At 47.7% G+C, this 25,976-nt stretch overlaps 1 protein-coding gene across 1 annotated transcript; it reads right to left on the bottom strand.

The window, feature by feature from the left end:
- Positions 1-1,777: 1,777 nt before the first annotated feature.
- TRIM35 (tripartite motif containing 35) lies at positions 1,778-24,664 on the bottom strand. The gene is made up of 6 exons (XM_061163847.1): positions 24,155-24,664; positions 12,877-12,972; positions 10,552-10,782; positions 10,193-10,215; positions 9,246-9,364; positions 1,778-7,729 (listed from the first exon to the last, which is right to left on the bottom strand). Exons 1-6 carry the CDS (start codon positions 24,587-24,589, stop codon positions 7,152-7,154), a joined length of 1,482 nt encoding a protein of 493 aa, XP_061019830.1. The 5' UTR covers positions 24,590-24,664; the 3' UTR covers positions 1,778-7,151.
- Positions 24,665-25,976: the final 1,312 nt, after the last annotated feature.

Here is a 25,976-nt window from a genome sequence, read left to right as displayed (position 1 = left end):
TCTTCCCTTTATCTGACTTTCTGGGTCTTGTGATGCTGTGGCTTCCTCTACCTTTAACATGATTAATTTGCTTCGGCCACACCACCGTGCCCTGCTTCTTCTTCTCTATTCCCTCATGTCTCTAACCTGGAATCCTCAGCCCACCTCCAACGTGTCAGTGCCCCCAGGCCTCTGTCTCTGCTCCTTTTATTCCAGATACTCTCTACACAAGAGCTCGGACTCCAGTAGTCTCAACAAGACAACTCTGCCAATGACTCCTATTTCCCATCCTGTCCAAATCCTGGGCTATAGAGCTGTAACCACAGCCTTCTCTTACTGTAATTCCAGCCGGTGTTCCCCACACAACACTGAACCCACCTGCTCTCCTATGGTCCACCACTCAGAGACTAGATCATCACTCAAGCTAGGAAACTGGCAGCCATCAGACTCCTGATTTTCCTCATGTAGGACATTCCTCCAGGACCTTTCCTGATCCTCTTACCTCCTCCAGTATATCTAATGCCTATTTCTCCTCTTTATCACTACTCCTCATCCTTCAGTTCAGGCCTGACAAACACAACTGCCTCCGTGATGCCACATTTGATGCTAGGGACCCCAGATGTTTTTGGATTTGGAGATGCTAACTCCAGGGGACCTGGGATTGAGGTCTGGATCTGCTGCCGGTGAGTCACATGAGTATAAACCAGTCTCTTGACCTGGTGAATCTATCTCACAGGGTGGTCAAGGAGAGTGGGGATTAAAATGAGAGGGCACAATATCATTTTCTGAAAGAACATGGAAAAATATAATTTTGGTTAACACTGGGGTTAAGATAAGGAAGGAAACCCCACAATGTGAATATACTTAACACTATCAAACTGTACACTTAAAAGTAAGTGAGATGGTAATTTTTATGTGTATTTTACAATAAAAATTAAAAATAAGATAATAGAGAAGCGGGGGGGATGAGGGGGCATGGTGGAATGCTTTATAAATAAACAAGGGAGAATTCACATGCTTAAACCTTCTTATTGACGGAACCTTTAGTCAAAGGGGCTCCCCTGGTGGCTTAGTCGGTAAAGAACCTGTCTGCAATGCAGGAGACCTGGGGTTCGATCCCTGAGTAGGGAAGATCCCCTAGAGAGGGAATTGCTGAGATAAAAAGGGAAGCAAAAGGGTATTAACTTTTGTAGAGCTCTCGGTACCTGACACACCCTGTAGGGGGCGCCACACCCTGGAACCTCATGCTCCAAGTTGCAGCCTCTTCAAAGGGTGGGGATCTCAGATCTGCGTCCCCAGAGAAAGGCTGAAATGGAGCCCACCTACCCGGGCCCTCCAACTGTTTCCATGTGCCTCTATGTTCCGAGCCCACGTTGTTCCCAGACTATCTCTGAAATACAAGTTGCAAATCCCAGCTAGCCCAGTATCCATAGAAACCTGAATTTCCCATCCTCAGCCCGTTCCCTAGAGAAAGAAACCCACCCAAGCAACACCCACAGACAGGGACTGGTGGCACCCACAGGAGCACTTCCCACGTGCTAGGGAAGCAGGCTTCAATCAAGCCAGTGATCCATCTCGCTGGGTGCTCCAGGTGTGGCTGGGGAAGGGAGAGGAGGCACAGAACCTTGTAAGAAGATGCATTTTCTTTTTGAAAATTGAAGGGACCTGCTATAGTCCCCACCACGAACGGTCATCTTTTGCCCAATCCAGCAGCTCTGAGGCCACAAAGATCATATTTACGGTGCACTCAAGTCAATATTTGACATCTTCAATCACACACATACAAGCACATGAACCATCTGTGAAACATGACTGTCCAATTTTATTGCGCATGATTGATTACTAATCTTAGGAACAATTTCCCAAGACTTGCTCCTCTCTGGAACAACCTTGCCATCCTTCAAACATGATGACTATTTAGTTTTTCTCCAGACTTAACACATGAGGAAACAAGGCTCCTAATACCAAACCACACTCAGGTTCTTGAATGCTGGTCAGCTGCAGCACCTGGAATCAGCAGCCCCTACCGTGTGCAGGATACCAGCCTTTGCTAGTGACACAAATTGCAAATCAAAGGACATTAGAACTGGAAAAGACCTTCAAAAATCATGCACATGTCCTCATTTCCCTGTTTACAGATGAGAAGTTGAATGGCTTTATCTGAAGTACCAGAGCTCTACAGTAGCACAGCCAAGTAAAACAACAGTGAACTCTCAACTGCCAAGTCCATGTCAGACCTTGTCCTATTTTACACATTTGCTCACTTAATCTCATGACCACCTTATGAGGTAGGTTATTATCTCCACTCATCTTAAGATCTCCATTTTTCACATAATGAAACTAAGGCACTGAGAAGTTAGGTAACTCTCCCAAGGTCACACAGTGGCTGAGGCAGACTTTGAACCCAGGTCTAGCTAGCTATGTAGGTCACTAGATACCTTGGTAAGGACTGAGATTTTAAAAACGTATGTTGAGGTCTCAAGTGTAAGGTTTGTCTTCCATGTCATGAGCAGCTAAATTCCACTTTGTTTTTTCCCTGTTTTAAAACTTTAGGGTGCCCTGCATGGGAAAACCATTTAATGGTTGGCATCTGCGATATCTGCTCGCGTTTACCGATCCTAGACTTCATTACTGACTCCCTTAGGTTTGTCTTAAGTCGAGATTCTGTCAGCAACCAAGGCCTTCTGTTCAATGATGGGTTTTACTACGTTGCTCCATTAAAAGCTCTGCCTATTGTAATATTTCAACAATCATTAAAAGCTCTGCCTATTATAATTTCACTAATCATAACATTGGTTTTAAATGTTAATAAAACAGTATCTATTTTGAAAAATAAAATAAAATAAAACCTTAGGGTGAAATAAACAAGAAGCTGAATGCACCAGTTGAACTGACTACATGAAAACATCCATGACAAACCTCCTCTTAGAGGGGAGGAAATTATCTTAATAACATCCTTTGAGTTGTCTCCTTCTGTTGGGTTGCTTAGAGATGCAGACCTGGAGCATCTGCTTTTGTTTATTATTTTTGGTTGTGCCGGGTCTTCGCTGCTGCGCAGGCTTTTCTCAAGTTGCTGTGAGCATAGGCTTCTCACTGTGGCTTCTCGTTACAGAGCACAGGCTCTAGGGGTAGATTCAGCTGCTGCGGCGCACAGGCTTAGCTGCTCCCTGGCAGGTGGGATCTTCCTGGACCAGGGATCAAACCCATGTCTCCTTGCACTGGCAGATGGATTCTGTACCACTGAGACACCAGGGGAGCCCCCCAAAGTATCTGCTTTTAAATTACAGTGCATTGGGGGGACCAGAATATACTCACAACAGCATACTGCTGTACATGAAATCCCTCTGGAAGGATTTTTTTCATGGTAATATGACTGTCCACAAGGAAGGGAGCTGAGTGTCTGGGCAGAAGTGGGAGAGGCTGTTCTTTTGTACCTTTTGAATCTACAGCCACATAAGTGGGTGATCTCACCAAACAACACACACAAATTAGAGACAAATTGTGTGTTGCATGTCTATATGTATAAATCCTAGTCTTCTCAAGTCATTACAACATCACAATTTACCCATGTTGTTTTTAATAAATGTAAGTTTTATGTTTATAACCTTCCAGTCTCAAGAAATTTAAGCACTCCCAATGTAAGTTCGTTTCTCAATTTCCTTTGGGGTTTTTCATTAACATGAATCATAATGTCAGCATTCAAAATCTTCCACTTTCTGAAGAATTAGCCAACACGCACTGAGTCTATAGTATGTTTAGGACATAATACATAGTATGTGTGCCCCCCAAATCCCCTTATTTAATCTCTACAACAACCTGAGGTAGGTACCCTAAATCCTCATTTAGATGAGGGAGCAGAGGCTTAAAGGCTCAGTAGCTCATAAATCATACGGTTGGGACTTGGGTATAGGAATCTGGATTTCTGGTTCCGGCTGCTTTCTCTTTACCAAAGATGCTGCCAGCTTATAAAACTTTCGGATACAGCTTACCTGGGCTCCCATGCACACACTCAATTATCACATCGCATGGGTAGGAGGGCTCAAGGGAAGAATGGGCTCCTGAACTAGGGCTCCTTGTCAACACAACAGCTACCCATGCTGAGATGGCTGCCCATGCCTGAGCCAAGACCTAGAACCTGGAATCAACTGGCTTAAGGGCAATGTGAAAGGATACACAAACAACAAAAAGAAAAATAAACCGGACCCCAAAATGAAAACTTTTGTGCTTCAAAGGACACCTTCCAGAAAGTGAAAATACAACCACAGAGTGGTAGAAATTTCTGGCAATCATGTACTTGATGAGGGACTTGTATCTAGAATGTATGAAGAACTCTCGCAACTGTTGTTTATAGTAAAAAAAACAAAAAAAGATTTTAAAATGGGCAAAGGATCTGAAGTCAGTTCTCCTAAGAAGGTAAACAAATGGACAATAAGCACCTGAAAAGAGGCTCGATACCATGAGTCATTAGGGAAATCCAAGTCAAAACTACAATGAGATAGACCTCACATCTACTAGGATGCCCAAGTTAAAAGACGGACAGTAACAAGTGCTAATGAGGATAGGGACCAACTGGAACCTCGCTACATTACTGGTAAGACCATACAAAGGTGCGGCCACACTGGAAAATGGCCTGGCAGTCCCTCAAAAGGTTAAACAAGAGTCAGCACATGATCCAGCAAGTCTGCACCAGTTACCCATCCAAGGGAACAAAAAACACATGTCCACACAAAATCTTGCACATAAATGTTTACAGCAGCATTATTCATAATGGCAAAAAGTGAAAACAATCAAAATGTTTTCACCAACCGAAGAGTTGGTAAGTAAAATGCAGTATATATCCATATAATAGATTATCCAATGACAAAAACAAAAACACTGAATACATGCTACAAGGTTAATGAAATTTTTTGCTTATGAGAACACTGAAAGGAAAATGTCAAAAAAAAAAAGTGTGCTTTGGCTCAAACACTTTATTTTGGTAAAAAGGGGCCTAGGCAATCCACAATATCCTATAAAATCAAAACAAAGCCCTTCCAACACCTCAGGTGGAAAGGAAAAACATTTTTAAAAGTTTACAACAACTAACAAAATAGTTTCAGATCAAGATTTATTAGGTAGTGATTTGCATTTGATGGGCTAGATAAAATACTTTATGGCAGAAAGTGCATACTGGACTCAGATGTGTTGGGTCCAAAGTGCCTTGAGCTTTGCTGAGTCTGAGCATCTTTAGAGGGGCTGCTCAGCTCACATCCACCCCTTTGCCAACATCCTCACCCCTCTCCTGCACATGGCCCCCTTGACTCAGTGGTATATCCTACCACCTCCCTCCCCTGGCCACCAATGATGGGCACATCACACTTATAACCAATTTTTAGTTTTGAATCATCATTTCTGTTTAAAATGTCCATTTCGCTGAACCAAGAGACACAAGCAGGAGAAAGTTTGTGAGTCTTCAGTAAAGAAAACACCTTCATTACAACACTGCTCCTACGGGGAGACATTCCCTGTCCCAGGACACAGTGAGGTAACAATTAAAAACTCTCCATAGGCATGTGTGAAGACGAAAAGGTGGGGATAGGAGTCTGGAGGCACAGTAGGGGGAGAAGAAATCAGGATGAAGACGTAAAAGGCAGCAGAACAAGAATGAGCAGGCTGAGGTCAGCAAAGACCAGAGTCCTGGAGCCCCCTCCTCCTTGTTCCTGACACCAACCCCTCCCTGGACAGAACCGCCTCCCTTCCCTCCTAACACAAAGGGCCCCTCTCCTCCGCCTCCTGTACCTGTGAGAGGAGCCAGAGAAGGGTCCTCCACACGACTGCAGCACATCCATCACCTTCCAGATCTACTATCTCATCTGCACATGAGGAAAGTGAGAAGCATATTTAAATTGTTTTTTAAAGTGCTCTGGAAACTCTGTTCAGAGGAAATTGTGCAAGAATTCTTAATCTATAAGTTAGAGCCGATTGGATGGGCAGCTTTGTCCCCACCCTCGCCCTGAAGGGCCCCACCGAGGCCTACGGAGCAGCTTTAAATACCGGTATGAAGTGACAGACAAGCCAGGGCATGGGTCCTGCCCAAAGCCATGGCAATGGTGCTGGAATAACCATATTTTCTTCTTTTCTGAATTCTTGACACTCTGGCTCCTGGGGCTTCCCTGACTAGCAAGTTCCTGCAGACAGCAAACAACTCCCCTGTGAGTGCGCCTTTTGAATGCAGTCAACCTTTTACATGCAAGACGGTACCCCAACCACCTGTGCCAAGCTGGCACCAGGCTCCACTCCAAGCCAATAATCCCCTGGGCTAATCAACCCACAGGCTTCCCAGGTGGCTCAGCGGTAAAGAAGCTGCCTGCCAATGTAGGAGATGCGGATTCAATCCCTGCATCAGGAAGATTTCATGGAATAGGAAATGGTAACCTACTCCAGGATTCTTGAATGGAAAACTGCACAGACAGAGATGTCTGGTGGGTACAGCTCATAAAGTCACAAAGAGTTGGACATGACTGAGCACACACACATGCACAATCAACCCACATTCAGGTTTCAGGACAACTAGGGGCAGCCGCTATGCCCCAGAACCTGTAAAAAGTATTCAGATTTGCCGATCATAAACCCACTCACCCAGCACCCTGCCTCCTCTGTTCCTGTCCATGCAAGGCACACCCCTTGCCTCCTAAGGACTCTGGTGCGTCCCCTGGTCCCCTCCACCGCCCTGCCGCAGCACCCCTTCTCCTAGGAACTGTAAGTAACAAACTCTTTTCAACAGCAGTCCCCTCCCATCTGCTGGCCTCACCACACTTGGAAAATGATTTTAAAAAACAAAAAACCTACATTTTTTTAAACAGACCCATTCTAGAAACAAACATTATCCCCAGAAATCTTAGAATCTGGATCAGGAAATTCACATCCAGAGGATGCCACAACTTCGGAAAAAGCCTGACCCAGGAAGTGTCTTCTTGCTGACTTCAAATGAGGGGAGAGAAGGGACGAAAAAAAGCGGGGGGAGAGGCCCGTGGCCTGGAGCCACAGAAAATGACAGGGTAGGTCAATGGGAAGATCCTGGTAAGAAGGCAGGCGGTAGAGAGGTACCAAGGCGAGCGTGGCTTTGGGAAGGGACAGCAAGGAACTGGGACCGACTGCTGGATGCAAGCGGAGTCCGGCGGACCTGGGGGTCCTCAGCCATCCAGCTCCTCCTTGATGGTGATGCGCAGCGGGCAAATGCGCAGTGGTTCCGGGGGCCCGTCACCCCGCGAGCCACCCAGGTAGAAGTAAGGCCGCACCTCCCCGAAGCGGGCGTGGAAAGTATACAGGTGGCAGTGGCGCTCAGCGTCATAGAAGGACAGCTCGCCCTCCTCGCACTCCAGCTCCACGCGCAGGCGGCGCGGGATGGCGGGGACCAGCGGCGACGTGGCGGGGTCCGAGGTCACGCAGTGGTCGCCGTCCACGCACTGCGTGCGGCCCACGTACCAGAAGCCCGAGCGCGTGTCATGGTAGCAGCTGTGCGCGTGGCCCTCGGTGCACGCATCCTGTCGCGTCCGCACCACCCCCACGCGCCAGCTGGCCAGCGCCCCCAGGTCCACCTCCCAGGCGTGTGAGCCTTGCGACAGGATGCAGGAGCCCAGCAGGCAGGGTGCCGACGAGAAGCGCTCCGGGTTCTCCACCTGCACCCGGTAGCCGTGGTTGGTGACGCTGGTGAGGTTGTCAGACACGGAGAGCCAGCCAGCCGCGGTGTTGGGATCGAGGCTGAAAGGCACTGGGCGCAGAGAGGGAAGAGAGTGGGGAAATCAGACCAGCCTGTGGACTCGGGTCCCCCTAAACTGACCCACTGTGTTCCACCTGGCCCAGTGAACAAAGGGGGCTGCCCTGGGCTGGGGGTGGCATTATGGGTTGAAATGTGCCCTGCACAGCCTGGATGGGAGGGGAGTTTGGAGGAGAATGGATACATGTATATGTATGCCTGAGTCCCTTCACTGCTCACCTGAAACTATCACAACACTGTTGATCGGCTACACCCCAATACAAAATAAAGTTAAAAAAAAAAACATGTGCCCTACAAAAAAGCTATGTTGAAGTCTTAACCCCAGCACCTCAGGAGGTGACCTTATTTGAGAATGAGGTTCTTGCAGATGTTAACAATTTAAGATGAGATCAGATGGGAAGAGAGGGGGTCATGATCCAATATAACTGTTGTCCTTATAAAAAAGAAAACCAGTCACATGAGGGGAAAAGCCCTCTGATGATGGAGGCACAGATCACAGTGCTGCAACTGCCTGCGCTGAGCTCACCAGAAAATACCAAAATTTAGGAAGAAGCAAAGAAGGATCCTCCCCTACATGTTTCAGAGGGAGTGTGGCCCTGCGGACACCTTGGCTTTAGATTTCTAGCCTCTGGAACCATGAGAATAAAATTGTCATTTTTAAAGCATCCAGACTTCAGTCTTTTGTGAGGATAACCACAGGAAGCCAGTGAACCTCACAAGATGCCTGTACCACCTTAGAAAAGCATGTGACATGGCCCTGGTCACTGACATTTCTCCCCATAAAATCATGTCTCAGTCTGGGATGCTACTGCAAATGTATCAGAGATGGGGTGGCTTACAATTATTTCTCATGGTTCTGCTTCTGGAATTCTGAAACCAGGGTTCCAGCATGCTTAGATTCTGATGAGGGCCCTCTTTTTGGTTTATAGATGGCTGCCTTCTTACTGTGTCCTTATAAAGCAGAGGGAGAGATGGAAAAGAAGCCAGCTCTCTGGTGTCTCTTCTTAAAAGGGCACTAATCTGATCATCAGAAGGCCCCATCCACATGACCAGTTCTAACTATGATCACCTCCCAAAGGCCCTGCTTTCAAATTCCATCACATGGAGGTTAGGCCTTCAACATACGAATTTGGTAGGGACACATTCAGTCCACAGTGACTTGCATGGGCTAGAATCACCTTGGGAGAGGCGGTCCTAAACTGAGGAGCTCTTCTCTTTCATTACATATACAATATGGTTCTGAACAGAAAGGGAAGTCAGCTGCTCTTTCCGGAGAGGTGGCCAAGTGTCACGACCCAAAAGAGGAAGGTGCTCTGTCAGGAATGGTTTGAGCAGCAGGACATGGGGTAGACCAGGGCACAGGGACCTGAGTGAAAGAGGCTGGAAAAGTGGCCAGTGTGGGGAGGAGGAGGTCTTATGGGGCAGGAAGTGCGAAGGAGTGAGTTCAGCTGGCCCTCTGCCCAGCAAGACCTCCTCCAGCCTCTTACACCTGCCTGGGGCCTCCACTCACCAGATTCGACACACATAACCATCTTCCTCCAGACGCGGTACTTCAGGGAGTCCAGGTACTTGCAGACGTCGATGAGCATGCCGGGTTGGATGGGCTCCGGCTCCATTGTGCAGAAGAGGCTGGGAAAGGAGAAGTGGGCTTGGGGGGGCAGGGCCAGGGCCAGGTGTTCTGGGCCTAACTAGGTCAGCTGGGAACAGAATCCCTTGCCTCAGGCCTACATTCCCTGGCTGCCTTACTCAAGACAAACCTACACTGGGCTCTGATGGGAGAAGAACCGGGAGCCAATTGGGCAGCTCACACCCTTCAGGATTCAGTACCAGAGCCCTTCCTGCCCTCGCCGGGATAAATATAAACAGGAGATTCTCAGACAAGTTTCATTGCGTGTGAGCAGAAATGATACACATACATCTGCTCATAGCATGTCTGAGTCGGAAGGCACCTTAGGGGCCCTCTAGTCCCACATTTTGAAAGTGTCACTGGCCTTCGCTTGAACACATCCAGTGACAGGGGATTCACTACCACCCAAAGCATTCTCTTCCATCTTTGTACAGCTTTGACTGGGACACAATTATTCCATATTCATCTCCGTGACCCCAACAACCGTCAACACAAACCAGTATGTCCTGAGACTGTCAGAGGGAGGAGGCTGACCAAGAAACAAGGTTAAATGTTGGGCTGACCGTCAGAGAACTACGAGCCCCATGCAGGATGACAATCTCCCCCCACATAGTAGATGGTCACGCGCCACCCTCAGGAAGACACTACTACACCAGTGCAGACTGGAAGTCGGTGTCTTGAAAGAGGACTCTCCACTTGGCCGGTCCCACTGCTGCCTCAGTACTGCACCAGCTGGCTTCACCACCTGCCTGGCCTGGGCGCCATGTGAGGCTGCACCCCTGGTATTTCTGCCTATGCTTCCCCTCCCCCTACTGGACTTGGCAACTTACCGGCGTTTTCGGCTCTTGTGTTTCTGAAAAAGAAAAAACCAGACACACAAACGTAGACACAGAGGAAACATATAAATCTCTGACCTCAAAAGGAGTCATATATCCCATGTTCATGGATCAGAAGTTTAATATTATTAAATTAATAATATCAAGGTTAATATTGCTATAATTAAATTATTAATAATATTGTTAAGATGGCAATACCACCCCCAAAATAAATATTTTAAAATAATAAATAACTAGATATTTTAAAAAAACAATATAGCCAGGGCTGCTGATCTCAGGGTCCCCACTGGCCCCTGACATCTGGCCCCTGACATCTGGTCCCTGTCACTAGATCTGGACGCTGCACTCCTCACCATGAGAAAGGATACGTCATCCTCCTTCATCTCCATCTGCAGCCGCTCAATCTCGTGGGCCAAGGCCTCCGTGTCCTCCCTCAGCTGCTTCATCTTCTCCTCCGCCAGGTGCTGTTTCTGCCTTGCCTCGTTGGCCATGGCATCCAGGATGGCCTGCTCCTCCACGCGCAGGAACTCGCGGAGCTTGTCAAATTCCCGCCGGATCCGTGCTTCCAGCCAGGCGGCCTCCACCTGCAGCATAGGGCAGGGCCGGGCGGGGGAGAGGTGGGGCGGAGCCTCAGCCATCATGCAGCCGGTGACCCCAGGTGTTCAGCGAAGGAACTCTATTTTTTGTAAAAAGAAATCACGTGCAGAACCCCCGAAGATAAAATATAGATGCAGCTTTCTTAGCACCTATTTGCAAGTTTAAAGTAAGTCAAACACCATAGGGACTTCCCTGGTGGTCCAGTGGTTGAGAATCCCCTCTTAGTGCATGGGACGTAGATCCCATATGGCTCGGGGCAACGAAGCTGGTCCGCCAAAACGAAGACCCCGGAGCGCAGCCCAAAGTTTTTTTAAAAAAAGAAATGTTTAAAATAAAAAAGTCAAACAGTATAATGAGATTATTTAGATAAATGAATAAAACAAAATCAATGCTGATAGAGGACAACTGTAATTCTATAAATTCCTCAAAAATATTTTGTACCTGCACAGGTTGTACGATAGTGAGGGAAACTCTGAATCACAGAAATGAACTGTTGCAAACAGCAACGATTTTTAAAAATCACTTCCCTTCCAATATTAGGACTTCAAATTTGATAGATACTGTAGATGCTTACCCAAAAAAATAGTAGAAAGTATTTATTTTAAAACTGAATCAATAACATGCTAACATGACAAAATGATTCACCGAATAGGAAGAAATGACCAAAAAGGGAGGGGAATGATTTATTGAAAGGGCTCCCAGATGACAGTGGTAAAGAATCTGCCTGCCAATGCAGGAGACAAGGCTTTAATCCCTAGGTCAGGAAGATCCCCTGGAGGAGGAAATGGAACCCTACACCAGTATTCTTGCCTGGAAAATCCCATTGACAGGGGAGCCTGGAGGGCTACAGTCCATGGGGTCGCAAAGAGTTGGACAAGACTGAGCACGCACGATTTATTGAAAAGAGATAAACTAGAAAAATATTTCCAACATATATGAGATTGTTATTCTTCATATACAAAGTGCTCTTAAGTCTCTATAAGAAGACAAGACAAACATCCCAAGAAAAAGAATGTGAATATTCACAGAAGAAATACAAATGGCTGTTATTCTTATGAAAGGAAGCACACACTTACTAATAGCCAAAGAAAAGCAAAGGCGGAGACGGCACTGCTGGAACATCAGTGAAAAGACTGGCAATGCACAGTGAGAGAGAGTGAAATTGGGAGGATTCTTATCACACAGGGGGATAAAAAACAGAGTGGGCAGGAAAAGCCAGCCAGTGCAAAGCCAGCTCCAGCCAGCCTCACACTGGCCATGGAGCCTCTCAGTAAAGGGGAAGACACAAACTTTCACCTCTCATCCACCAGGATGGACTGAACTGAGAGGAAAAGCATTAGTCAAGCCAGAATCCTGGACTCTCCACAACTACGTGAGAATTCTACAGCAGCTGGATGCACAGAGAGTGGCTGTCTCTTGGACATATGGACACAACACAGGCATCCCCACTGCATCCCACACCAGGCCGGCCAGGCAGTCGGCACGGGCCACGCCTGGGGGGAGAGGAAGCTGGCGGCATGGGGCTTGGATGAGGGCCCTCGAGGCCCTGGTGAGGAGCTTGAACCAGACAGTTTTAAGCAGAGGAGTGACAGAACCCATCTATTTTATTTAAAAGATCAGTCCACTGCAAGGAGTGTGGACTGCATATAAAAGCAAAAGCATGGGGCCCAGGTAGGAGGGCAGGCAGCGGCGATGGGGACCTGGAACAGATGCTGGCAGTGGAGAGGGCGCTCAGTGGACAGGTGCATTCTGGAGACAGTGGACGTGAGGTGTGAGAATGGGGGCGTCGCTGGTTTGAGCACCCCAGCAGGTGGTGCAGCATGCACCTGTGATCAGTCTGAGGTCACAGGCACAGGGGGCTGCGGAAGCCCCTCGGTGGTTGCCGGCATGGCCACGCCCAGGTGTTTAAAGATGCCACGAAGTCACAGTCAGCCTCCAAGGGCACGGCTGTGCTCGCCGGCAGGGCTGGTGAAGGCTGACCCTGTAGCAGCAGCCATGGCCAGGGCCAGCCCACCCGCACCTCTGCCCCACAGAAGTCCCAGAGGTACCCGTCTGCACCCTCAGCCCCAGTGCTCACTCACCTGATTGTGCTTGGCGATGGCCTCGTAGGAGCGCTGCATCGCGCAGAAGGCCTTGGCTTTCTCCCGCAGCGCGTGCTCCATGTTCCTGCACTTGGCCTGCCAAGAAGGACCAGGAGGAGATGAGTTAGGGGTGGAGGCCGGGCAGGGAGGCAGCATGCCCCATCACAGCTGGAGGTGCACTTCACCGCAGGAACCACTCGACCATTATTTACTGAACCCGGTCCAGCCACATGCTGGGGGACACAGTGGGGAAAGCACAGCTCTGCCCCTGCACCTGATGTATACACCATCAGGGCACAAAGGGCCTCTGATACCCTCTAACCCAGCACCTCTGTTTATACCCGATACAGATGGGGAAACAGCTGAGGAGGTAAAGAGACTAGTTTCCATGCTGGTCACAGGACAGAACAGAAGGATATCCTGCGAAGCCTAAAGCTGGTGCAGGCGGAGCAGTGAACCCGAGCTGGGGGTCAACAATATGCTCACAGGCCCCCTTCACAACTTCGTGAACTGGACTGGTTTACAGTCATGAAAGAACAGGTCTGATCACGAGGTTGACCCAGTTCTTCCCACAGGACCGTGTCTAAACCACAGTCATCCTGGGTTGGTTCTAGGATCCCCACAGATACTGAAATCCCAGGATGTTCAAGTCCCTTACGTAAAAATGTTTCAGTGCTAGTATAAAAGTCTGTGTTAAGTAGTTGTAAGTATGATGTAAATGCTATGTAAATAGTTAACAGAGTGGTAAATTCAAGCTGTGTTTTTAGTCCCTAAAGCCTCATCCCCACCTGTGCCTGGTTTAGATGATAAGATCCTGGACTTTGAGCTAATGCTGAAATGGGACAAGACGACTGGGGATCCCGGGACGGGGTGAGTGTGCTCTACAGGTGGGAGGGACATCAATGTCCCTTGGAAATAGCCCTAAGGATCCCCACTTCCCAGTACTGAACTGCTGAAAGCCCCTCCCTGAGGGCTGGATCTACAAAAGACTTGCCTCTAATCAAGAGAATATGGCAAAAGTGACGGGACATGAGCTGAGGTGACAAAAAGCCTGCACGGACCCTTTCTCACCCTCTTTTGCTCTCTCACCCTCAGATGGAAGTGATCCAACCAGCGGAGCAGCCCATGGGGCTAGGAAGTAAGGGTGTCCAACCAACAGCCCATGAAGACCTGAATCCTGCTGCCAACCACACAAGTGAGCCTGAGTGGGGATCCTGGCCTCCTCGGGCTTTCGGATGAGACCGCGGCCCTGGTCCACACTGCAGCACCTCTGAGACCCTGAGGCAGAAACACCCATCCGGCCATGCCAGATTCCTGACCCACAGACACCATGAGACGGCAGACACTTTTGTTTGAGGCCACTATGTAGGAGTAACCTGTCACACAGCAGTACATAACTAGCCCATGGGTCCTCCTCCACAGTGTATTCCTTCAGCCACACTTCTACAGAAAATAAACAGTGGTTTCCTTTACTGCAGGTTTAGCTTTCTTTTCAATTCATTCTGGTCATCCTTATGTTCTTCTTGACAATATTTAACAGACTTTTAAAAAATATTGTTTTCTGTAATATCTCTGAAGTGTGTCACTTCAATAGCAAAATAACATCAGCATGAGTGTCCCACAAAACCACTGAAATGTCATCCCAATGTGTCATTTGATGGGACGAGATGTTCTGAAGCAAAGTTATGTAATATTATCCCCAAGAAAAATTCCATTATTTGTGAAATAATTGTGAATGTCAGGGGTGAAGCAACTGCCGACACACGTTACCCAGGGGTGTGCTAGCCCCAAAGAACACACCCCTGACCCTCTGCCCTTCAACCTCGAGTTAGGGAATTATGGGGCAATGAAGAGGGAAGGGGGCAACAGTCCCTTGTCTTTCTCAAACTTTTTAATCATTGGAGAGTTCTGCTTTAACTCAGCAAGTCCCAGTCCTAATATGTGCCCTTCTCTGAGTTGCTCGCTGGTGAGAGTTACCAAAGATTGTATTATCTGTGTGCTGGGCTAAGTTGCCTCAGTCGTGTCTGACTCTTTGCAACCCCATGGACCATAGCCTAACAGGCTCCTCTGTCCATGGGATTCTACAGGCAAGAATACTGGAGTGGGTTCCTGTGCCCTCCTCCAGGGGATCTTCTTGACCCAGGAATCAAACCCACATGTCTTATGTCTCATGCACTGGCAGGACAAGTTGTTTACCACTAGCACCGCCTGGAAAGTCTGTATTATCACTAATGAACAGTTATTATTGAGCATGTGCTTTGCACAAGGCCCTAAATCAGGTCCTTTACAGATATCATTCTATTGAATTCTTACATTTCTGCGAGATAGGCACTATATTCCTAACACATAGAAGAGAAAAGAAGCCCAGAAGAATTAAGTAACTTGCCAAAATTATAGTTAGCAGCAGAACCAGGCTCTGCAGAATTGCCCCAAAAATAAAGGCCACAGTGTTAACCACAATATTACCCAATCTGTTTCATTAAGGGAGCTACTACTATGTTGTCGAGCTGTCTTTTGTCTTGTCAAATGTGCCATCTTATTTCCAAATTTGTTGACATCAAACATACTGTCAATGTCTTTAATTCTGGAGAATAAACACTCATAATTCTGGCCATACTTTGCTCAACTCCTTAAATAACCTAGAATGTTAATGAAAATTTCCTCCCATACATGTCTAACTGAACAAAGCATCTTAAAAACTTAAGGAAAATCAAAAATTGGAAATGACCCAAATGTCGATCAACAAGAGATGGGTGAATAAATGATGATGTTATTAAATGGAAAGCTGGGTTTCCCTGCTGGCTCAGACATTCCCTGCTGGCTCAGACAGTAAAGAAACTGCCTACAATGCAGGTGATCCGGGTTCAATCCCCGGGTCGGGAAGATCCCGTGGAGAAGGCAATGGCAATCCACTCAATATTCTTGCCTGGAAAATTCTATGGACAGAGGAGCCTGGTGGGCTATAGTCCATGGGGTCACAAACAGTCAGACACGACTGAGCAACTAACATTTTAACTTTTACATGTGGAAAGCTACTTAGCAACAAATAAGGAACAAATTACTGATACATATACATAGACAAGTCAAAAAGTGTATGTACATATTATTTTGCAGGAAAGTACATACAGTTTCACCCCATTTAAGTGAAGATCAAGATCAGCAGCATTGTGTCACAAGGTGACAAATCAGAATTAGTGCTCCTTGGTTTTAAGAAATACCTCCCTCCACTGAGGTCATAAAGATAATCTCCTACAGTATTTAAAGCTTTACAGCACGTCTTTTCACATAGACAGCGGCTTCTATCCGATCCCCACCTGCTTCACTCAACTATCCCACGTGGCCTTGAAAATTGGACTTGGGTCCCTCCCTCACTTCCTCTAGAACACTGCCTCGACTTCCCCGATGTGGTTTAGTTGCCCCTCCATGGGCACCTCCACTTCATACCAGCATCAGTGTCTCACATTCCTGGAAAGGCTGCAGGCTTCCTGGGGGTAGGTCCTCATGCCCGGTCCTCTCACCAACCACACTGATGCTCCATAAACTGCAGACAGAATGAAGGCTTGCTCTGCAAAGGCAGAGGCTCTCATGCCCTGCTCCCTGGCAGCACAGGCAGTAAAGAATCTGCTCACCAATGCAGGAAATGGGTCCGGAAGATCCCCTGGAGGAAATGGCAACCCACTCCAGTATTCTTGCCTGGAGAATCCCATGGACAGAAAAGCCTGGCGGGCTATAGTCCATGGGGTCGAAAAGAGTCAGGCATGCCTGAGCAACTGAGGATGCATGCACGTATTTGATCATGCCCACCTGACTCCAAGAAGGCAGGGGATTGCACTGCCCTGTCCTTTCCCTTTTCAAATTGCCAACACCCGCTGGATCTGGATCACTGAGAAAGCAAGAGAGTTCCAGAAAACATCTATTTCTACCTTACTGACTATGCCAAAGCCTTTGACCATGTGGATCACAATAAACTGTGGAAAATTCTTCAAGAGATGGGAATACCAGACCACCTGACCTGCCTCTTGAGAAACCGGTATGCAGATCAGGAAGTAACAGGTAGAACTGGACATGGAACAACAGACTGGTTCCAGATAGGAAAAGGAGTACGTCAAGGCTGTATATTGTCACCCTGCTTATTTAACTTATATGCAGAGCGCATCATGAGACACGCTGGGCTGGAAGAAGCACAAGCTGGAATCAAGATTGCCAGGAGAAATATCAATAACCTCAGATATGCAGATGACACCATCCTTATGGTAGAAAGTGAAGAGGAACTAAAAAGCCTCTTGATGAAAGTGAAAGAGGAGAGTGAAAAAAGTTGGCTTAAAGCTCAATATTCAGAAAACTAAGATCATGGCATCTGGCCCCATCACTTCATGGGAAATAGATGGGGAAACAGTGGAAAGAGTGTCAGACTTTATTTTTTTGGGCTCCAAAATCACTGCAGATGGTGACTGCAGCCATGAAATTAAAAGACGCTTACTCCTTGGAAGGAAAGTTACGACCAACCTAGGTAGCATATTAAAAATCAGAGACATTACTTTGCCAACAAAGGTCCATCTAGTCAAGGCTATGGTTTTTCCAGTGGTCAGGTATGAATGTGAGAGTTGGACTGTGAAGAAAGCTGAGTGCCAAAGAATTGATGCTTTTGAACTGTGGTGTTGGAGAAGACTCTTGAGAGTCCCTTGGACTGCAGGGAGAGCCAACGAGTCCATCCTAAAGGAGATCAGTCCTGGGTGTTCATTGGAAGGACTGATGTTGAAGCTGAAACTCCAATACTTTGGCCACCTCATGCGATGAGTTGACTCATTGGAAAAGACCCTGATGCTGGGAGGGATTGGGGGCAGGAGGACAAGGGGACGACAGAGGATGAGAAGGTTGGATGGCATCACCGACTCGATGGACATGAGTTTGGGTAAACTCCGGGAGTTGGTAATGGACAGGGAGGCCTGGCATGCTGCGGTTCATGGGGTCGCAAAGAGTCAGACACGACTGAGCAACTGCCGTGTCCTTTCCCTGTGCACACTGCCTGGCACGGGGCAGGCACTCAGTCCATACCTGCTGGCCCACTGATGGGGGCCCTCATCCACACAAGCCTCTAAGAACCAACACAGAGGCAGCTGCCCTCACAGCTCCCGGAAAAGGGGGCTGGTAGGGAAGACATTAGCCCAACACCAGAGAAGGTTCTATCAGTGTCCCTCACTGGAGTAAGAGCTGAGAAGGGCCCCAGGTGAACTCTACAGTAACTGCTCTGACTTTGGACAAGTTACTTAACCTCTCTGAGACTCAATATTACTGTCTGTAAAATGGGGAGAATAGTACTCAGGTGTAGTAAGCTGAGTACCAGCTCCTCCAGGGATGTGTGCTCAGTTGCATCCAATTCTTTGCGACCCCATGGACTGTAGCCCGCCAGGTTCCTCTTTCCACGGGATTCTCCAGTCAAGAAATCTGCAGTGGCAGTGGGTTGCTACACCCTCCTACAAAGATGTCCTCGTCCTAATCCTGGGAATGTGTTACCTCATGTGGCAAAAGGGATTTTGCAGATGCGATTAAAACATGGACTTTAAGATGGGGAGATCATCCTGGATTGTCCACAGGGGCTCCCTGTAATCATGAGGGTTTTTCCAAGAAGGAGTCAGAGAAGACAATGAGACAGCAGAAGCAGAAGCTGGAATGATGTACTTCAGGATGACGGAGGAAAGGGCCTCCAAAAGTTGGACAAGACAATGAAAGAAACCCTCCTCTGGCCTCCAAAAGGCACAGAATCCTGCCAACACCTTGATGTTTGGACTTCTGACCTCCAGGACTGTGGGATAACAAATCTGTGCTGTGTTCAACCACAGTTTGTGGCAATTTATGACAACAGCAATAGGAAACTAAGACACAACCTCATAGAGTTTTTGTGAGGATTAAATGTGTTGACAAAAACACTTAAGAGTAGCTAGTACATAGTAAGTGCTCAAAACATATTGGCTGCAGATTTCCCTGGTGGCTCAGTGGTTCAAATTTCCCTGCCAGTGCAGGGGACACGGGTTCAATCCCTGGTCCGGGAAGACCCCACACGCTGTGGAGCAAGGAAGTGTGGGCAACGGAGCCTATGCGCTGCAACTAAAGAGTGGCCCCTACTTGCCACAACTAGAGAAAACCTGCATGCAGCAACGAAGACTCAGCACAGACAAACACAGATACATAATTTTTTTTAACAAAAAGATGTCGTCTGGTATGGTTGTTATTTTTGCTGGAGTTCCTCATGTGGTTGCCAAAGTAGTCTCCAACACACAAATCAAATTGCCAAACCCCTATGTAAAAGCTTCTGGGGGCTCCCCATTGGCCCCTTCTCACCTCTCCTGCCTTCCCGTGCTACTCTCCCTACACCTCCACCTACTCCAATCATCCAGAACTACAACCTGACTCTCTGCTGGCTGACTTCCCCCAGCTCCACTGGGCGAGGGCTCTGATTTACTGACCTCCGCAGCCTCCGCACTCAGGACAGCCCTGGCGCACAGCTGATGCCACAAGTGAAGCCAGTTGGCACCAGGCTGAGCACACTCCTCAGATCTTTGGGACTGGACTCCTGGGCCCCTCAAACATAGTCCTGAGTGCCCACTGCTCTGATGCATCCTTCCTCTGCTTAAAACACTCCCATTACTCCCCAGTCCTTTTTTTTTTTTTTTTGGAGATTTTTTTCATTTTGATGTGGATCATTTTTAAAGTCTTTACTGAATTTGCTAAAATATTGCTTCTGTTCTATGTTTTGGGGTTCTCTTTTTTGGACTCAAGGCATGTGGGATCTTGTCCCCCCAACCAGAGATCAAACTCGCGCCCCCTGCAATGGAAGGTGAAGTCTTAACCATGGGACCACCAGGGAAGTCCTCTCCCTACAGTCTTAAGGATAAAGGACAAGCCTGGGACCTCCTGGCTCCTTCTAAATCTCCATCCTCATTCTTTCTTACTCTGAAATTCTCTAAGTAATTGGAAAATATGGCTTCCCTGCTCTGGACTGTTACACATGCCACTGCCTGAAATACCTTCCCTGACCCCTTTCACCTGGCGCAGTTCAGTTCAGTTCAGTTGCTCAGTTGTGGCTGACTCTTTGCAACCCCATGAATTGCAGCACGCCAGGCCTCCCCATCCATCACCAACTCCTGGAGTTTACTCAAACTCATGTCCACCAAGTTGGTGATGCCATCCAGCCATCTCATCCTCTGTCGTCCCCTTCTCCTCCTGCCCCCAATCCCTCCCAGCATCAGGGTCTTTTCCAATAAGTCAACTCTTCACATGAGGTGGCCAAAGTACTGGAGTTTAAGCTTCAGCATCAGTCCTTCCAATGAACACCCAGGACTGATCTCCTTTAGGATGGACTCGTTGGATCTCCTTGCAGTCCAAGGGACTCAAGAGTCTTCTCCAACACCACAGTTCAAAAGCATCAACTCTTTGGCGCTCGGCCTTCTTCACAGTCCAACTCTCACATCCATATATGACCACTGGAAAAACCATAGCCTTGACTAGACAGACCTTTGCTGGCAAAGTAATATCTCTGATTTTTAATATGCTACCTAGGTTGGTCGTAACTTTCCTTCCAAGGAGTAAGCATCTTTTAATTTCATGGCTGCAATCACCATCTGCAGTGATTTTGGAGCCCAAAAAAATAAAGTCTGACACTCTTTCCACTGTTTCCCCATCTATTTCCCATGAAGTGATGGGACTAGATGCCATGATCTTAGTTTTCTGAATATTGAGCTTTAAGCCAACTTTCTCACTCTCTTTCACTTTCATCAAGAGGCTTTTTAGTTCCTCTTCACTTTCTACCATAAGGATGGTGTCATCTGCATATCTGAGGTTATTGATATTTCCCCTGGCAATCTTGATTCCAGCTTGTGCTTCTTCCAGCCCAGCGTTTCTCATGATGCGCTCTGCATATAAGTTAAATAAGCAGGTTGACAATATACAGCCTTGACGTACTTCTTTTCCTATTTGGAACCAGTCTGTTGTTCCATGTACAGTTCTACCTGTTGCTTCCTGACCTGCATACCGGTTTCTCAAGAGGCAGGTCAGGTGGTCTGGTATTCCCATCTCTTGAAGAATTTTCCACAGTTTATTGTGATCCACACAGTCGAAGGCTTTGACATAGTCAATAAAGCAGAAATAAGATGTTTTTCTGGAACTCTCTTGCTTTTTCAATGATCCAGCAGATGTTGGCAATTTGATCTCTGGTTCCTCTGCATTTTCTAAAACCAGCTTTAACATCTGGAAGTTCACAGTTCATTTATTACTGAAGCCTGGCTTGGAGAATTTTGAGCATTACTTTACTAGCGTGTGAGATAAGTGCAATTGTGCGGTAGTTTGAGCATTCTTTGGGATTGCCTTTCTTTGGGATTGGAATGAAAACTGACCTTTTCCAGTCCTGTGGCCACTGCTGAGTTTTCCAAATTTGCTCGCATATTGAGTGCAGCGCCTTCACAGCATCATCTTTCAGGATTTGAAATAGCTCAACTGGAATTCCATCACCTCCACTAGCTTTGTTCGTAGTGATGCTTTCTAAGGCCCACTTGACTTCACATTCCAGGATGTCTGGCTCTAGGTGAGTGATCACACCATCATGCTTATCTAGGTCGTGAAGATCTTTTTTGTATAGTTCTTCTGTGTGTTCTTGCCACCTCTTCTTAATATCTTCTGCTTCTGTTAGGTCCATACCATTTCTGTCCTTTATCAAACCTATCTTTGCATGAATTGTTCCCTTGGTATCTCTAATTTTCTTGAAGAGATCTCTAGTCTTTCCCATTCTGTTGTTTTCCTCTATTTCTTTGCATTGATCGCTGAGGAAGGCTTTCTTATCTCTCCTTGCTCTTCTTTGGAACTCTGCATTCAAATGGGAATATCTTTCCTTTTCTCCTTTTTGCTTCTCTTCTTTTCACAGCTATTTGTAAGGCCTCCTCAGACAACCATTTTGCCTTTTTGCATTTCTTTTCAATGGGGATGGTCTTGATCCCTGTCTCCTGTACAATGCAGGAACCTCCATCCATAGTTCATCAGGCACTTTGTCTATCAGATCTAGTCCGTTAAATCTATTTCTCACTTCCACTGTATAACCATAAGGGATTTGATTTAGGTCATACCTGAATGGTCTAGTGGTTTTCCCTACTTTCTTCAATTTAAGTCTGAATTTGGCAATAAGGAGTTCATGATCTGAGCCACAGTCACCTGCCTAACACCTCCGTATTCCTTGGGTCTCTGCTTAAAGCTCCTTGAAGGTATGAATTACTGTTCAATTCCTGTTCTGAAGTATCCCCAGGGCCTAGCAGTATAAGACATCTGTTGAATAAACAGTAACAGGTCACTAGACCGTATGTACTTCCTGGTACCTGGCTCACTGATCTTGAATCCTGGCTTAGCCCACATCTGGAGGTTCTGTCTTAGTGTTCTTGGCCTTGACCCCCACCTACCTTCCTGATCTATATCTGCCAGCCACACAGTGACTCATCACGATGTGATCCATGGTGTCCCCTTACCTCGACACCAGGCCCCAGGATGCCCGGAATGCCCACACTTATTAATACATCGGCTGTCTGAAATCAGAACCTGGCAGTTCTGCCAGGTGAAATAAGAAAAAGCATTGCTGTGGACCACTGTTCAAACACTTCAAGTAACCATGCTAATGACACTCTCCTTCACTTGAACTTTGCCAAAATGTATAGGGAACTGTCTACTTTCATTATGAACTTCCCTGGTGGCTCAGTGGTAAAGAATCCGCCTGTCAATGCAGGAGACGTGGGTTTGATCCTTCGGTCAGGAAGACCCCCTGGAGAAAGAAATGGCAACCCACTCCAGTATTATTGCCTAGAAAATCCCATGGACAGAGGAGTCTGGTAAGCTACAGTTCATGGGGTCATAAAAGAGTCAGACACGTCTTAGTGACTAAACAACTACAACAAAGGCATTAAAACAAACTAAAACAGTATCCGAAGAACAAGCATTCTTATAGAATATTTTCAACTTTTTGAAATACTTATTTTCAATACACTCATCTTCAGACTAGCTAACCAGTGTTCTCCAAACTGTGGGTCTGACCTATGTATGAGTAGATACAAGTAGGTAATAAAATAATGTTTTACAGCCTATGTAATTTTTAAAATATAATGACAGAAAATGCCAGACTACAACAGAGATTTTCACAGAATTTTTGTTTCCACTGATACAGAACATGATACATACATGTGGCTGTTCTGAGTCACAATGGAAAACAATATTCCTCACTGTGGGAAGCCTGGTGTGCTGCAGTCCATGGGGTCACAATCAGAAACGACTGAGCAACTGAACAACAATGGGCCAGCAAAGGTCAAAAGTTCTGAAAACTCCTGAGCTGGCTAACTCTGATTTCCTGATCATTTTCCTTCCTATGCCAAAAACCTCATGTTCGTTTTTCCTTATAAGCTGCTCCTTTATTTTTGTTGTTCAGTCACTTAGTCGTGTCCGACTCTTTGGCACCCCGTGGACTGCAGCATGCCAGGCTTCCCTGTCCTTCACCATCTCCTGGAGTTTGCTCAAAAGCCTGTCCATTGAGTCGATGATGCCATCCAACCATCTAATCCTTTGTCGTCCCCTTCTCCTCCTGCCCTCAATCTTTTCTAGCATCAGGGTCTTTTCCAGTGGGTTGGCTTTTCACATCAGGTGGCCAAAATATTGGAGCTCCTTCATTTATAACCAGTGAAACTCCAGCCATGGGGGATGCTGAGAGAGTGATCCAGGTTAAACTAGCTGGCCAGGGCCAGAGGCCTCCCCAGAGCTACCCAATACATGGGGCCAGCCCAGAAAGTAGGTGGGGGATGTGGAGGAAGACCTAAAAGCTCCATATCCTTGACCAGGACTTCAGGTGCTGCACCTCTGCCCTCTGTCTACCACATTCCAGGGTTGTTGGGTTTACTCAACCTGTGCTTCTAAAATGAGCATGAGCCACACCCGCCTGGTAGAAAGGGCGCAGGGCCTCAGCCCTTCAGAGATGGGCGGGCGGTCTTGAGAACATCCTGTCATCCCAATTCTCAAACTTCCTGGTGACAGTCTCTCCTCTCCTATCTCACCCCCTGGGCGGTGCTCGATGTAGGCTCTGTATGTTACCAGGGGAAGATGGGGTCCTGAGGAGGCACCAGCGATCTGGCAGGGGGAAGAGGGACGGGACTGGGCACACCCAGCCCTGGCAGGCTGGAGTGCTGGAGCAGGGCGGTCAGGATGCTAGGTTCCGGTCCACGTGCGCGCTCGGCCAACTCCCGCCCGCAGCAACTCTTACCCGAAAGTCGTGGGCGGTGTCCTTCACCGGCTGCACGCGGTGTCCCTGGTGCCGGGGGTCGGCCTGGCACGAGCAGCACAGCAGCTCCTTGTCGTCGAGGCAGAAGAGGTTGAACTGGCCGCGGTGCAGGCGGCAGAGGCGCGGGGAGCGGTGGCCGGTCCAACGCGCGCCCTCGGCCTCCTCGCGCAGCAGCTTCTCCACCAGGTTGTTGAGGGTGTGGTTGGTGCGCAGGTCGGCGGGGGCCGCGCGGTCCTTGCACACCGGACAGGTGGGCGCCACCTGAACCTCCCAGCAGCGGGTCACGCACCCGCGGCAGAAGTTGTGGCCGCAGCGCAGAGTCACGGCATCGCGGAAGGGGTCATAGCAGACGGCGCACAGCAGCTCCTCTTTGAAGGAGCGGGAAGGCCCAGGGGACGCGGCGGGGTCCGGCTCCATAACCTTCCCGGCTCTCGAGCCGGTAACTTTCGCTCCAGTCCCTCCCACCCGCCTGACTGCTCTCGGGACCCTATGAGAGGCGCCCAGCCTCTTCCGTTCGGAGAACTGAGCGACAGTGGCCTCGGCCAATTGCTCGGGGCGTGCTTAGGGGGCTCCGCCCCCCTTCCGGTCAGCTCGGGAAATCCCGGAAGAGTGGGGCGGAGCCCATCTGCTCTGCGGTCAGCGCGGGTTCTAGGCCTGCCGGTCAAGCTTAGCCAAGAAGAAACTACACAACCGTGCTCTAGGGCTTCCGTAGTATTGAAACCTACTTCCGATTTCAAATGGAAAATGAAGTCTAGGAGCCACTTCCTTAGTTTCCGGAAATCTCAGGCCAGTGAGGTGGGAGAAGCCAGAGCTCCTTACTTCTTGGTTCCGAAGTGGAGTGTGATCTTGCAGCGTCATTAGCGTTTTCACTGCTTGAGTTTGCAGTGCCCCTTTGAAAGATCTATGCCCGCCCTTGAATTAGTTGTTTACTTATTTTGGCCTGTTTAGTTCCTGCCTGCTGGGGTAAGGAAGAAACAAGTGAGAGCAGGGGGCAGTGGAAGACCTCTGAGAAGACCCAATTCTTGTCTTGTTTGGACAGGAGGGCGAGTCACAATCTTTTCCAAAATCTATTTCCTCCTGAGTGAAATAGAGATAAAAGACGTCTGCCAAGTTAGCTATGGACTGTAGTTAGAGTCCAGGCTGAATTTTCCTGCCAGGTACAGCAGGTCTGAGTCACTCCACTTGCCTCAGGTTGATCACTTTACAGCATTCAGATGTAGGATTCCTTTCATTAACGGTTTCTGCTGGATGACAATTCTCCACCTGTATGGTGTTTCTGTATGCTATCCAGAGACACTGCCATTTTTGAACTGTCACTTCAAGGATGTTTCTATGATGAAGAGCCTGGGAAGAGAGAGACAATGTTTCCCTTCAGGCAATCTCTCTGCATTGTAAAAGTTTTGGGTTCTCAACCCAATCAAAAAGTGGGCCAAAGAACTAAACAGACATTTCTCCAAAGAAGACATATAGATGGCTAATAAACATATGAAAAGATGCCCAGCATCACTCATTATTAGAGAAATGCAAATCAAGATGATGATACAGGAGGTATCATGTCACTCTGGTCAGACTGGCTGCCACCAAAAAATCTACAAGCAATAAATGCTGGAGAGGGTGTGAAGAAAAGGGAACCCTCTTACACTGTTGATGAGAAGGCAAACTGGTACAGCCACTATGGAAAACAGTGTGGAGATTGCTTTAAAAACTGGAAATAGAACTGCCATATGACCCAGCAATCCCACTGCTGGGCATACACACCAAGGAAACCAGAATTGAAATAGACACATGTACCCCAGTGTTCATT

The sequence above is a fragment of the Dama dama genome, chromosome 16 (genome assembly GCF_033118175.1).
Source record: "Dama dama isolate Ldn47 chromosome 16, ASM3311817v1, whole genome shotgun sequence".
Classification (NCBI taxonomy): domain Eukaryota; kingdom Metazoa; phylum Chordata; class Mammalia; order Artiodactyla; family Cervidae; genus Dama; species Dama dama.
This window is presented reverse-complemented; position numbering and strand designations above follow the sequence as displayed.

Bases quoted from the DNA above. Each gene is read 5' to 3' on its own strand.
- TRIM35 (XM_061163847.1), bottom strand. From the start codon at position 24,589: ATGGAGCCGGACCCCGCCGCGTCCCCTGGGCCTTCCCGCTCCTTCAAA. The intron at 10,216-10,551 runs GTGAGGAGTGCA...TTTCTTTTTCAG, and splicing joins ATGACGTATCCTTTCTCATG to AAACACAAGAGCCGAAAACG. The intron at 9,365-10,192 runs GTAAGTTGCCAA...CTCCTTTCCCAG, and splicing joins CACAAGAGCCGAAAACGCCG to CCTCTTCTGCACAATGGAGC.